The following is a 15,075-nucleotide window of genomic DNA, read 5'->3' on the forward strand; positions in this document are numbered from 1 at the left end:
TTTTCTGCATATATCCTCCAGATTTAGTTTTGCGTCAATGTTTGGCAGATCATGGGTCAGTTCTTTTGGGCCTCTTACTTACAACATAGACTCTCTGGAGCCGGTTCCGCCACATAGAAAAGCATATGACTGGCACCCAGGCACTATTGAGTTTACCCCGTTGCTAGGGATATTGAAACAGACCCCCCTCCATAACGGACCGCCAAGGTTGCCAATTAGCTCCCGAAACCCCATCCCACCCATCTCTTCCTCCTCCTGCTCTGAGAGAGAACACTGAGGGAGGGCCGCCAGGCTGGGTTCAGGAAATGAACGGCTGCAGTTTTTTTAAGGTCGGCTCCTCCGCCGCGGGCATCCATCCATCACTGTGTTTTTCTTTCTGGTTTTTGTCTTGCCTGGCGAGGAACTACTAGGAGCTACTTCAGAATGATACAGTATCGCAATTGGCTTTATTGAGAGTAGCTAAAAGAGAGGGAGGGGGTAGGTCTCGCATGAAAGGATTAAAAGCCAAAGAAGGTCTAGCCAAAGAAGGCGTAAAAACTTCTGTAACGGAGGCCTCCAATTTAAAGTGGGGCCTGGCTGGAATGAGTGTGTAGATGCTGAGGGGGAAAAGGGAGACATGTCTTTGATTATTTAGCACTCACTGTGAGGTGAATGAAATGGTGAGATAGCTAGTGTACATATTTGATTAATCACACCCCCAAATGCTTTCACTGGAGCACACTGTACATGCATGCATGAACAAGCGGGTCGGGCACTGACATACCTCAAGCTAATAGGCAGCTCAAGTCATACATTTCATCACTGCTGCAAATTGCAAGATGCCAATGTGGCAACTCGCTTGCTGGAGATAAGCTTCTGACCAAAGCAGCTTTAAACTACATGAAAAGATGCATGTATGGTGAAGTGTATACATATGTAGGTTATGTAAAAACTCAAGTCAACAGAATTTTTGTTCATCATGTAGCCATCATGTTTTCTTTGCTCATCTTTCCCTACATAGCCTGGCTCCAAAAAAATAGGTGTCTGTTTAAAAGGCTGCCGTGTCAAATAAACAGGCACCATTTACGTTTAGTCTAACAGTGAATACAAGGAGGCTGAGTAGCAATACAATAATGAGTGTTCCAGGCAAAATCCTTCAAAGGCAAGTAGTTGTACTGTTTACTCACAGTACTATAGCAAAGACCAAAAGTATTGAGAACAGATGCAAAACACCTTTCTTAGTCACAATTCTAACAGACAGAAACAGTCACTACCGGTAGTCTAATTCACTGAGTTGTCTATGCAGACTTGTATGATATGTCAGTCATTTCAGGCTGCTGCTAATTCTGATTCATCCGAAGAGAATCAACTCTTTGCTCTGCTGCACACTTGGCCATTGTTCAGAAGGGCATCAGGCATACAAATGGGACCCGTCTGGCCAGTAGGGCAGCATGCTGTTCAGTGCTCACTGGCTGGCTGACACACAGTCCCCAACACCTCTCACTCCATTTGATGATGTTACACTACAAAGTGTGGCCAAAGCCTGTCTCAAGTGCACAACTGCCGTCTAGGCATGAGTGAAAGAACCAAGATTGACATAAAGGAGGCTTGATTCTCCATCTCTTCTCCACAAATCCAGCTCCAGTTCCCCCCTTTTTGCTGTAGGTATTGTCTGAGTGAACTTCACACATGGGCTGACTAACTCCCTCCCTATCCTCCCCCACCCCTCTCTGTATTTTACCTTCAGGGCTTCTTCAGTAGATCGGGTGAAAGGCTGCAGACCCTCTACAGCTGTCATAGATGCTTTCCCCCTTCCATTGCCCGGCAACCAAGAACAAATAAAGCCGGCAAACAGTCCCCCCTTGCGCCATCAACTCTAACCCACTCCTCAGCGCCGTTGCTGCTGATCCCCATCCCAACGCCCACTACCTCCCTTTGAACCTCACACCAAAACATCTAGCCCTTTGTCCACGCTGACCGGCTGAATGTATGTTTTTTTTCTCACTTAAAAGCAATTTGGGGTTATGCCTTGGAAAAAGAGAGGACTCCAGTTCAACAGCTAAACAAGAGGCCGGCTTCACACTGCCTTTTACTATACTCCGTTGACATAATTACAGGGGTCTTGTAGAGGGGAGGAGGGGGAAGGGAGCATGCCAAGCGGTTAAGAGTGTGCCCTTTCTTCTGCCTGGGGCCTGTGTGTGAGAGAGGCCCTGTGTGTGAGAGAGGCCGGCTGGGGCACATTTACAGCGGTGGGCACCATGCCACCGCGACTGCAGCGCTGATGAGAGGGCCAGATGTTAATCAAGCGGGCACACAATGGGTACCAATTACGGGATGATCTGGTGGATGCTCTACGTTGGGTATAATACTAATTCTATGACAAGGTTGGTGTGAAAGAATAGATGAAGGGTATCGATCACAGCCACAAAACAATGCCTTTGTCAACGTCACATGAACTCAGATAACCGTTCAACATAATAGAACGCCATGGAAAAGCCAATGTAATTCACGACAGCTGTTGGGGATGTGTAATCTAATTACTATTCCAACGAGGGCCAATTCAAAGTGATTGATTTGAAATTGCCCTTAAATCAGATTTGAAGAAGTCCCAACTACTGGGAGACAGACCGTACAGCTGCATACATGAACTAGGCCACCTAATGCTGCCCTCCACTGGTACAGACCTGTACCAGATTCAGTGTTGCAGTTTTGTCTTACTGGGTCCCTATGTGTTACATAATGTTAAAGACATGCTCCGGAACTTTGCCGACTACTAAGTATTTTTTAAACCACCCGCTTTGGGCTGGATGTGTCAATGTGTTGTTCATACATGCATAATCTACAAGCAGAATGACTGTCTTAAATCCCTAGTTTGTTTTTCTGGAAGCTGTGCTGCGCCATTTTCCCCCACGTGGGCCAGCCCCCTAGCATTAGACTTCAACCAGTGCGCTTCAGCTCCTTGCCATTTGAGGGACAGCTAGCAAGAGGAACATCGTGCACACACAGCAGAGAGAGAGTAACGACGTGGTGCACAAATCTGCACGTTATGTAGTACACCATTTTTAGGGACCACTTTTGGCCCGTGAGTGCTACATTCAGAATTACTGGCTAAAAAGTATATGAAAGTACCGGAGAATTCCATTAACTGTAATGTACACTTGTTACTGGACAGACTCAAAAGTAAGAAGTAAAGAATGTAGTGTTTTGACCCCGGTGGGCACAAAAAGGTGGTTGAGCTGGGTAAAAGAGAGGAAAAGTCTAAACGTGATTCTTGGGACGTCCAACTGACATTACATTTACATTTTAGTCATTTAGCAGACACTCTTATCCAGAGCGACTTACAGTTAGTGAGTGCATACATTATTTTATTTTTTATTTTTCATACTGGCCCCCCGTGGGAATTGAACCCACAACCTTGGCGTTGCAAACGCCATGCTCTACCAACTGAGCTACAACTGACATCATCCCATTGAAGTTGAATTTTAAAGGTGACGGTTAGGTAAGGGTTAGGGTATGGACATCTGAAGTTCAGCGCAACAGCACCATTTACTGGAGACAATGGAATCTGGGCCAAAGATCACACTGTTCAGCTTATGAAACAAGAGCCCATAAAGTATGTCACATTTCAGAGACTAGGCCTATTTCGGTGTGAAATGTGCATGCAGAACGGGTGTAACTATTAGGAAAGAATTCCAACAAGACAAATGTTTATTAAAGATCTCCTTCATTGTTTAATAGACATTGTGCCACAAAAATGTCAAGGCCTCAGCCACAAATCACGTGCCGCAATAAAAATGTTCAGCTACTTTTCATGATGTCATATTTCACTTGCTTCTCTACAGGTTTAGCTAATCGGTTCTTACATATATGTATAAATATATACAGTTGGTAGAATTCTTTCATCGTGTGGTGAAACTTTGTTGTGCTGTTGGTTGAGAGACACTGGCGGAGGAAAAACGTCATTGACACTTTCAATGTAGCACGTGTCCATGCGGTATTATGTATGTCAGCAGAACAATTACTCTCTGTACAGGAATGTTGACTAATGCTAGTATCATACAAAATTCATTAGACTAAACCCAAATAAGAGAAGAGCTTGGGCATACAACCATTATGGGCATACAAAAGGTCTCTAAGGCTGGAAGGACATGCCAACAACGCAGTGTGCCAAAGGCATATCATATATACATCCTGCCATAAAGGCACTGGCACATTATTTGGGGCAACATTGTGAAGTTGGACCACGTGACATTGAATGATATTTCCTCTAAATAATTTGGGTTGATTACAGTGAGCAGACGTGCTTAGTCATGATGAGTGCATTCCAGATGCTTTGTGGGTAAAGTAATCAGTTCTGCCGACATGTATAATGCTCTTTAAAACATGTGCTTCATTGGGAGTGCTTCCTAATTCGTCTTCTGAGGAGATCAGGCCAAAGTCATGCTGATATCCACAGTGAAATTAGGAGAACACAACCATCTTAGAAAAATTGATTATTAATTACCAGACCTGGAGTAAAGAGTCGGGCAAGGTTTTGTCATATTCCTCTCATTCATAATTATCACCTTGCGCCTTGTTTAAAAATGTCTAGATAAGTTGCCACATCTTATTTTGGATAGGTATATGTTTTGGTAATATGTAAAAATATCCCACATTAGGTTAGTGTGTTTCTGTGGGTGTGGATGGGCTTACCATCCTATTGCTGACCTTGTTAGGGGTTGGGGGGGGGACATATTTCTGGTATTGCAACTGCACACACAATTCAGGCCACTCAGTCTTCCCTCTCTGTCACTCTCGCCATCTTTCTTTCTCTCCTTTGTCTTTTTCTATCCCTGTGGAGCATGGTAACTTTTGAGATTGGTAGGTAGGGGTCTGGGTGGATGGCGTTTGGGGGGCTGAAGGGCCTCAGCAGCAGCCTCCAGAGGAGGTCTTGACTGGCGTGCTCTGGATCTTGACGTTGGACTTCTCAGAGCCTCCGGCCGTGGCCCCAGGGCCCATTCTCTTCTTGATCTCAGCTGCCATGGTCATGAAGGCCTGCTCCACATTGGTGGCACTCTTGGCGCTGGCTTCCAAGAAGGGGATCCCTAAATTGTCAGCAAATTCCTGAGAGAGGAAGAGGAAAAAAAGAGAGGGGGAGTAAGAGAGAGAGGCAACAGTAAGGTGGGAGTAGGGGACAGGCATATACACACCAAGAAAAAGAAAGAGGCAAAGAGACGAGAAAAGAGTGGGACACAGAAAGGGAGAGAGAAAAGATTAAACTGAAAAATGCAACAACAATTAAAGGTGAGTTATTTTTCATTCTGTAACCAGGTAGAGCGTTACCTTTGCTGTCGTATAGTCCACCAGTTTCTTTGTCGTCAGGTCACATTTGTTGCCTACTAACAGTTTGTTCACGTTTTCACTGGCGTAGCGGTCAATCTCCTGTAGCCACTGTTTCACGTTATTGAAGGATTCCTGGGGTGTGACAGGAGAGGAGACAACTGTTGATAACTCAACAACAGATGCAAAACCAGATACACTGAGACGTTAACTTACACAGGCTTGAAAACAAGGTTATCTGCTATGTAAACTTGTTATAAAGAGAGTGAAAAATAGAAAGTGAAAAAATAGAAAAAGTGAAAGCGCACGAGAGATGGACTGACCTGGTCTGTGACATCGTACACTACAATAATGCCATGCGCTCCTCTGTAGTAACTGGATGTAATTGTCCGGAACCGTTCCTGGCCAGCTGTGTCCCACTGGGGGCCAGTGAGAGCAAAGTTAGACCCAACATCATATACAAATCACCATGTTCCACTTCTGCCGTTCTTATGACTCATTCAAGTCATGTCAGCCACGGGTACTCACAATCTGAAGTTTGATGGTCTTTCCATCTAATTCTATGGTCCTAATTTTGAAGTCCACTCCAATAGTGCTAATATAGCTCTCTGTGTATGTGTCGTCCTGAAGAGAAAATAAGAAAACCAGTCAATCCCTATGGGTGTTCAATGTACAGTAAAGTTCCTGGGATGTCAAACTATTATCCCTCAAAAGATCAACATGGCAAAATCACACCTTGACAGAGGAAAGTTACTTACTGCAAATCGGAGGAGGAGGCAAGACTTTCCAACGCCAGAGTCGCCAATCAGAAGCAGCTTGAATAAATAGTCACTGAAACGAGAGTAAGGTTAGATATTTCACAGGTTAAACAAATGTCAATTCCACTGTCATGGAGATATTACTATATATTATTCGTTATTTGTTGAAAGTCATAAAAACAACAAGGCAACAAATTGTCACAAAGTAGCTAGTTCTGTCTACTATAGTGACAAAAGCCAGTCAATCAATATCATGTATTTGTATCACACATCAACAATCAAAGTATCCATGAATGGAATTCAACAGACATAGCTAACTAGATTTAGCTATATTATTGGGAAATTAAGGTTAAACTGGTCAGCTAACTTTTTACAAATGTTCATATTTGAAAACGTCAACACAGCAGTTAACGTTTTAACTAGCTAATTTAGCTACCTAACTAGCCAGCTGATACTAGCTAGTTAAGTTAGCTACCAGCTGATATTGATAACAATAGCTAGTTAGCAAGCCTATGGTAGCTAGCTAGCATTCATGTTTGCTGGCGTTTGAACGTAGCTAGGAAGATAAAAACAGGCCCTAACACGCCTATTAACAGTCAATATAAAACATGTCTAGGACGAAGTTGATACAAAACATACCTTATGTCATCGATCTCATATTTGCATAGAAGACAAAACAACTATCTTATTTGACGTAAACTAACTAACAGTTAGCCAGGTAGCGGACTAACGTTAGCAAGCATAAAAAAACAGGCTGTCATCTTTAACCAACAGTGTTACTTACTATTCGGGATTCATCGTTGACTAAGCACGGTAACGTTAATCAGTTATTCTTTAAAATATTGCTATTCTTTGTTGTGGAAAACTTGTGTAATATAATCCAGCAACAATTTTTATCAGAACAACTGCAACTAGCTAGCTAACTACTCGGAGCCAAGATAATCGAATCAAATATGGCTGCCCTCCTGACCAGGAAATGCCAACCAAACCTATGGTGCTAGTGGAAGTTGTAGTCAAATCGTATTAGGCCTACATTATTTATCATCCATCATTTATTTATTCATAATTTCCACTCCATGCATTATCATGGGATGAAGAGAGGTCCACACACCTGTCCGATTGTTTGGGATGCAGAAGAGCGGTAGCCCAACACAGGGCCCTACTGGATCATGAGAGGAATATACAGTTTTGGAATGAGGGAACTCACTGACTGATGGCTGGATTGCACAGGAGGTTGGTGGAACCTTAATTGGGGAGGACGGGCTTGTGGTAATGGTTGGAGCAGAATTGGTGGAATGGTATCAAATACATGGTTTGTATGAAAAATGTATGCACTTACTAACTGTAAGTCGCTCTGGATAAGAGCGTCTGCTAAATGACTAAAATGTAAATGTAAAAATGTAATGGTTTGATGCCATTCCATTTGCTCCGTTCCAGATATTATTATGAGCCGTCCTCCCCTCAGCAGCCTACCCTGATGTACTGTACCATGCATTTTGCTCTTCATGCTGGTGGTACCTTATTGGCTCAGACAGTTTCTTCTTGATAGCTGTAAAGTCTAAGGTCAAGGATAAAGAGCATCTGTGCAGTGCATCAGTGATGGTTTAATACCCGTGCTGCAAAGCACAGCCAGTGGTGATAGGACAAGTAAACACAGGGATAGCTTCAGATTACCACCCAGGTAGAACTGTCATTTTTATTTTCTACTGACACTGAATAGCCAATTGTGTGGCTGGGTTCAGTCTGTAAAGGAATTGTCTAATATGCATTTTCTATATGGTTGCTACAGCAGTTTAATTTCCTCTCTTATGTGTGCTATGGATGGATCTGAGGAATTGATGAGCCATTAGTAAAGGAAATCCTAGAATTTGGGCAGCAACAGCACTAGGTCTGGGATTAATGACGGATTATTTTGGTAATTTTGAAAATGAAAAAAAATAAATAATAATTCGGGGAGGGTCCTCTTCAGACAGACAACTCTCCCAACAAATCATGAGGCAGACATAGAATGTTTGCAGGCAAAACCTTTGCAGTGGTTTTAGTGAAGGTAATTGATGTATTGACTAGCCACTTGCGAAATGCAGTCATTAAAAATAACCTCTGTGATCTCCATATTGTAGCTACTATTTAGTGTCTGGGAGATGTTTATACTAGGGCAACAAGCGGATAAGGCAGTGACATAAGAAAGTCGGATGTCCCGACTCCGCCCTTTCCTCTATGCCAAACTGACGCGCTAAACTGGAACATTGGTACATTGTGGGAGGCAACCCGTATGTATAAAGACTAAATAGTCATTCTAGGCACAATGTAAAGGCACAGATCAAGTCCATGCAGCTCGCCTGGTTGTGACGGTGCGAATTGGGTTTGCCAGCTTCGTTCGCTTTCGTCTGAAGACCTCTAACATCTTGCCACCCTTTTCCTGTCACGGCGCAGCTCTATAGCAGTAATTATATCATCAGACTATGCATTTATGACATTGTAGTGTGCAACTCAGAAAGAACTAGAAAGCTGAGTTGTTTCAGTTTTTACAAACAGTTGGTTAGGAGGTTGTATGTGAGTTGTTGTTATTACAAAACAATGTAACTAAACTAATGCACCAAGTTATCCCCTTTTCACTGTATAATCAATCACATTTATGTTAATTTTATACACAAAAGTATACATGTTAATTGGACCACAGACAGTATATATGAAGCATATTAGGTGGTGGAACGTAGCAAGCTATCTGCTTTATTTTTCACGAGATGATCGATCTATGTTGAGGGAGGAGCTGTTTTTTAAAATATATTCTGCATATTTATTTATTCTGAACATATTTCCGTTTGTTGACAATGTCAGTTCTTGCAAAATAATTCTAAAAACGTACTTTTATGTTGGTCCGTGCTATCCGGGACCCTTGGGACGTCACAACCCCATTGAAGTTTAAATGTAAAATGGTTATGGTTAGGGTGTATGGTAGAGACGTCCCAAAGATTCCGGATAGCACTGACCCTCCTATGTTCGCAAATTGGACAGGCAAACGTCGCCCGAGTACTAAACTGTAAACTAATCAAAACGTGTGTAATATCCATGGTACTATCTCTGCTGATCACATCACGTTATCTGTACCTAAGGTTGTAGACAGCTGGTGACAGCGCGAGAGAGATCTCCATCTGACAAACTGCTATCAGTTATCTGTTACCATCAACGCAAGCTGTAAAACTACTCCCAATTTAGAACGCAGCAACCTTAGTAATGTATCTAACTTGCTGGTTAGCTAGTTACAAGAAGTAAATACAGTGGGGGAAAAAGTATTTAGTCAGCCACCAATTGTGCAAGTTCTCCCACTTAAAAAGATGAGAGAGGCCTGTAATTTTCATCATAGGTACACGTCAACTATGACAGACAAAATGAGATTTTTTTTCTCCAGAAAATCACATTGTAGGATTTTTTATTAATTTATTTGCAAATTATGGTGGAAAATAAGTATTTGGTCAATAACAAAAGTTTCTCAATAATTTGTTATATACCCGTTGTTGGCAATGACACAGGTCAAACGTTTTCTGTAAGTCTTCACAAGGTTTTCACACACTGTTGCTGGTATTTTGGCCCATTCCTCCATGCAGATCTCCTCTAGAGCAGTGATGTTTTGGGGCTGTCGCTGGGCAACACAGACTTTCAACTCCCTCCAAAGATTTTCTATGGGGTTGAGATCTGGAGACTGGCTAGGCCACTCCAGGACCTTGAAATGCTTCTTACGAAGCCACTCCTTCGTTTCCCGGGCGGTGTGTTTGGGATCATTGCTGAAAGACCCAGCCACGTTTCATCTTCAATGCCCTTGCTGATGGAAGGAGGTTTTCACTCAAAATCTCACGATACATGGCCCCATTCATTCTTTCCTTTACACGGATCAGTCGTCCTGGTCCCTTTGCAGAAAAACAGCCCCAAAGCATGATGTTTCCACCCCCATGCTTCACAGTAGGTATGGTGTTCTTTGGATGCAACTCAGCATTCTTTGACCTCCAAACACGACGAGTTGAGTTTTTGCCAAAAAGTTATATTTTGGTTTCATCTGACCATATGACATTCTCCCAATCCTCTTCTGGATCATCCAAATGCACTCTAGCAAACTTCAGATGGGCCTGGACATGTACTGGCTTAAACAGGGGGACACGTCTGGCACTGCAGGATTTGAGTCCCTGGCGGCATAGTGTGTTACTGATGGTAGGCTTTGTTACTTTGGTCCCAGCTCTCTGCAGGTCATTCACTAGGTCCCCCCGTGTGGTTCTGGGATTTTTGCTCACTGTTCTTGTGATCATTTTGACCCCACGGGGTGAGATCTTGCGTGGAGCCCCAGATCGAGGGAGATTATCAGTGGTCTTGTATGTCTTCCATTTCCTAATAATTGCTCCCACAGTTGATTTCTTCAAACCAAGCTGCTTACCTATTGCAGATTCAGTCTTCCCAGCCTGGTGCAGGTCTACAATTTTGTTTCTGGTGTCCTTTGACAGCTCTTTGGTCTTGGCCATAGTGGAGTTTGGAGTGTGACTGTTTGAGGTTGTGGACAGGTGTCTTTTATACTGATAACAAGTTCAAACAGGTACCATTAATACAGGTAACGAGTGGAGGACAGAGGAGCCTCTTAAAGAAGAAGTTACAGGTCTGTGAGAGCCAGAAATCTTGCTTGTTTGTAGGTGACCAAATACTTATTTTCCACCATAATTTGCAAATAAATTCATTAAAAATCCTACAATGTGATTTTCTGGATTTTTTTCTCTCAATTTGTCTGTCATAGTTGACGTGTACCTATGATGAAAATTACAGGCCTCTCTCATCTTTTTAAGTGGGAGAACTTGCACAATTGTTGGCTGACTAAATACTTTTTTCCCCCACTGTATGTTGCTAGCAGGAGCATATAGCTTTATGGGGTTGGGTTAAATGCGGAAGACACATTTCAGTTGAATGCATTCAGTTGTACAACTGACTAGGTATCCCCCTTTCCCATTATCACTAGCTAGCATGTCATTCTGGGATAAGGAGCGTTTTAGCTATCCGTTTATTACAAGTAATTTAAGACTACAAAAGTCTATTGGACAAAGCTAATACAGTCATCAAGGCAGGACCCACTAATTTCATTACTGACAAAAAAGAAATGCCACATTATCCCTGTCAATAGTTGGAGTAGGATGATTGCAGAGCACCCTGCCTCAGACTGTCAGGATGTCCTGCTCCCAGAGATCAACCAAGTGCAGCATGGACTGATTCACTCACCTGTGAGGAGAACCATCCTACTGCAGTTTGAACTAGCCCCTCTGTCACAATTTAGACATTAGGAACACGTGCATTTGCCTGTTGTCTTTTCATTGTGGATTTGTCTTACACAGTCTAGTGATTTTAGAGTTGAATAACAGCCACTACAGATGCACGTGCTTGTTCGAGCGTCTTTATTCATTACTGTCACTCACATTTGTCTCCCATGATCTATTCACCAAGTCCTGCAGTTTGAACTAACCCTGCCGTCACTATTTAGACATTGGGACTACATATGCTTTTGCCTGTTACACAGTCTAGTGCATTTTAGAGTTGAAGAACACCAACTACAGATACAAGTGCTGGTTTTAGCATCTGAAATACTACATTCAATGTAGTTTAACAGGTGACAAACCAGATTATTTTACTATTTGAGCATGCAGTGGTGAGAATTATATTATCCCTGTCAGGAGCCCGGGCTTCTGCCATAGATGGTAAAGTTCTCGTCTCTGGACCACAAAAGCTTTAGATTGCATTCTGCTAAGGCACTTGTCTCTCTCTACATCGGTCAGCTACATTGGGATCCTTTCGACATGCCTATGGGGCCTGGGCACACAAATGATCCAAGAGAGAAGGGGGAATACTGAAGCATGCATTGATTACAGTTCTACAGTCTCCATCTGAGGCCCAAGCGTTTGGCTTAGATAGTAAAGCTCTCATTTATGGCCTACAACATTGTAAGATTGTGCACTCCATGGCACTTGATATACATTGATTGGTAGGTTACACTATATTTAGATACTTCAAATACTGCCTGAGACACCTTTGCTATTTGTCTCCGTACTCAATAAATGGTGAAACACTATTTGTGATGGAGTTCTCTGTTCCAATGTACAGTATATGCATGATGTACATTACAGGAAACATGTCTCACACTCAGTCATAGTTAGTAGAATAATGAATGGATTGGCAAGATTTTGACACCGTCAACTTTTAGAAGGTTAGTAGGAAAGTTAATCATTTAAACCACCTACATATACTCACATTCACTGAATATTTAGTATTTGAAACTCAATCATTAATTTCCCAGACTGCTTTTTCTATAATCCTACAGACTCTTTATCATTCTCCATACCTTCAATTCCAATGCATCCAACATTTTGCATGCCGACCACAGCATTGGGCAGCTGCTATTTGAGAACTAATCTGATTTAGAAATCAAACTGGTTATCGTATTGCAGAGCACATTGTACAACTGTTTTTAGAGAAGATTGTATTGCAAGGTATTCTATATGTGTAGGCTATGCCTTATGTATTGGTTAATATGCATATATGCAGCTGTCATTTTTAAACCTCCATTCTAGCATACATGACACACATCTTCCTATCTACATGCTTTTATTTGGGTTTCTACGCACAGTATACGATTGCATGTTTCTTTACCCTGCAGCAAGTTACTTGAAATGAGACAATCATGCTAAAACAGACAGAGATAGCTAACGAAACACTAGCTTCCTGAGCAGGCACATTGACGTTTACAATATTTAGCTGGCTCGGCTAGTCAACTGTAACATTGGCTAGCTTTCAATAAATTGTCTAAAAGGTCAACGGAGTTCATATGAACAAGACCATTCATATTGCATGCTGCATATTTCAAGTGAACTCGAAAACGGATATTTATCTTATTTTAGTCTTTGGGAGCTAACGTTAGTTAGTCTTAACACACTAGCTAGAGTTTAGGCTAGGGGGGATAAAACAAATAAATCTATTATTTGATGAAACGTTGAATTTGGCCTTAATGCTCATACATGGAAAAACAGATAATAAAAAAAATAATCAAAAGGAAGTTTGTTGGTGCGTGTGGACCATGATAGATCCTTAGTGATGTGGACACCGAGGAACGTGAAGCTCTCGTCCCGCTCCACTACAGCCCATCGATGTGAATGGGGGTGTGCTCGGCCATCCGTTTCTTGTAGTCCACGATCAGCTCCTTTGTCTTGCTGACGTTGAGGGAGAGGTTGTTGTTCTGGCACCACACTGCCAGGTCTCTGACCTCATCCCTATAGACTGTATCATCGTCGTCGGTGATCAGGCCTACCACCGTCGTGTCGTCAGCAAACTTAATGATGGTGTTGGAGTCGTGCGCGGCCACGCAGTCATGGGTGAATGTGGAGTACAGGATGGGACTAAGCACCAACCCCTGAGGGGCCACCGTGTTGAGGGTCAGCGTGGCGGATGTGTTGTTGACTATCCTCGCCACCTGGGGGCGGCCCGTCAGGAAGTCCAACATCCAGTTGCAGAGGGAGGTGTTCAGTCCCAGGGTCCTTAGCTTAGTGATGAGCTTGGCTGGCACTATGGTGTTGAACGTTGAGCTGTAGTCAATGAACAGCATTCTCACATAGGTGTTCCACTTGTCCAGGTGGAAGAGGGTAGTGTGGAGTGCAATAGAGATTGTGACATCTGTGGATCTGTTGGGGTGGTATGCGAATTGTAGTGGGTCCAGGGTGTCTGGGATGATGGTGTTGATGTGAGCCATGACCAGCCTTTCAAAGCATTTCATGGCTACAGATGTGAGTGCTACAGGGCGATAGTCATTTAGACAGTTTAACTTGGCATTCTTGGGCACAGGGACCATGGTGGTCTGCTTGAAACATGTAGGTATTACAGACAGTCAGGGAGAGGTTGAAAATGTCAGCGAAGACCCTTGCCAGCTGGTCAGAGCATTCTCTGAGTATGCGTCCTGGTAATCCGTCTGGTCCTGCGGCCTTGTGAACGTTAACCTGTTTAAAGGTCTTACTCACATCGGCTATGGAGAGCATGATCACACAGTCGTCTGGAACAGCTGGTGCTCTCATGCATGGGTCAGTGTCGCTTGCCTCGGAGCGAAGGCATTTAGCTCGTCTGGTAGGCTCGCGTCACTGGGCAGCTCGCGGCTGTAATCTGTGATAGTTTGCAAGCCCTGCCACATCCGACAAGCGTCAGAGCTGGCGTAGTAGGATTCGATCTTTGTCCTGTATTGACACTTTGCCTGTTTCATGGTTCATCGGAGGTCGTAGCGGGATTTCTTACTAGCGTCCGGATTAGTGTCCAGATCCTTGAAAGTGGCAGCTCTAGCCTTTAGCTCAGTGCAAATGTTGCCTGTAATCCATGGCTTCTGGTTAGGATATATACGTACTGTCATTATGGGGACGACGTCGTCGATGCACTTATTAATGAAGCCGGTGACTGATGTGGTAAACTCCTCAATGCCATCGGATGAATCCCGGAAACATATTCCAGTCTGTGCTAGCGAAACAGTGCTGTTCCTTAGCACACGCTTCATCAGAACCCTTCCGTATTGAGCGAGTCACTGGTACTTTCTGTTTTAGTTTTAGTTTGTCAGGAGGATAGAGTTATGGTCAGATTTGCCAAATGGAGGGCGAGGGAGAGCTTTGTATGCGTTTCTGTGTGTGGAGTAAAGGTGATCTAGAGTTTTTTTGCCTCTAGTTGCACAGGTGACATGGTGAAATTAGGTAAAAAACGGATTTCAGTTTTCCTGCATTCAAATCACCTGCCACCAGGGGCGAGCATGGATGAGCATTTTCTTGTTTGCTTAGTGCGGTCTTAGTGCCAGCATCGGTTTGTGGTGGTAAATAGACAATGAAACCGGGAGACCCATGGGGCGGCGCACAATTGGCCCAGCGTCGTCCAGGGTAGGGGAGGGAATGGCCGGCAGGGATGTAGCTCAGTTGGTAGAGCATGGCGTTTGCAACGCCAGGGTTGTGGGTTCGATTCCCATGGGGGGCCAGTA

At 43.4% G+C, this 15,075-nt stretch overlaps 1 protein-coding gene across 1 annotated transcript; it reads right to left on the bottom strand.

The window, feature by feature from the left end:
- Positions 1-3,686: 3,686 nt before the first annotated feature.
- Positions 3,687-7,023, bottom strand: LOC121572411 (ras-related protein ORAB-1-like). Its single transcript, XM_041884471.2, has 6 exons — positions 6,841-7,023; positions 6,057-6,129; positions 5,827-5,922; positions 5,622-5,717; positions 5,302-5,433; positions 3,687-5,082 (listed from the first exon to the last, which is right to left on the bottom strand). The coding sequence occupies exons 1-6, from the start codon at positions 6,852-6,854 to the stop codon at positions 4,885-4,887; spliced, it is 609 nt and encodes a 202-aa protein (XP_041740405.1). The 5' UTR covers positions 6,855-7,023; the 3' UTR covers positions 3,687-4,884.
- Between the last annotated feature and the right edge of the window lie 8,052 nt (positions 7,024-15,075).

Source organism: Coregonus clupeaformis, unplaced genomic scaffold (assembly GCF_020615455.1).
Source record: "Coregonus clupeaformis isolate EN_2021a unplaced genomic scaffold, ASM2061545v1 scaf0018, whole genome shotgun sequence".
NCBI classification, from domain to species: domain Eukaryota; kingdom Metazoa; phylum Chordata; class Actinopteri; order Salmoniformes; family Salmonidae; genus Coregonus; species Coregonus clupeaformis.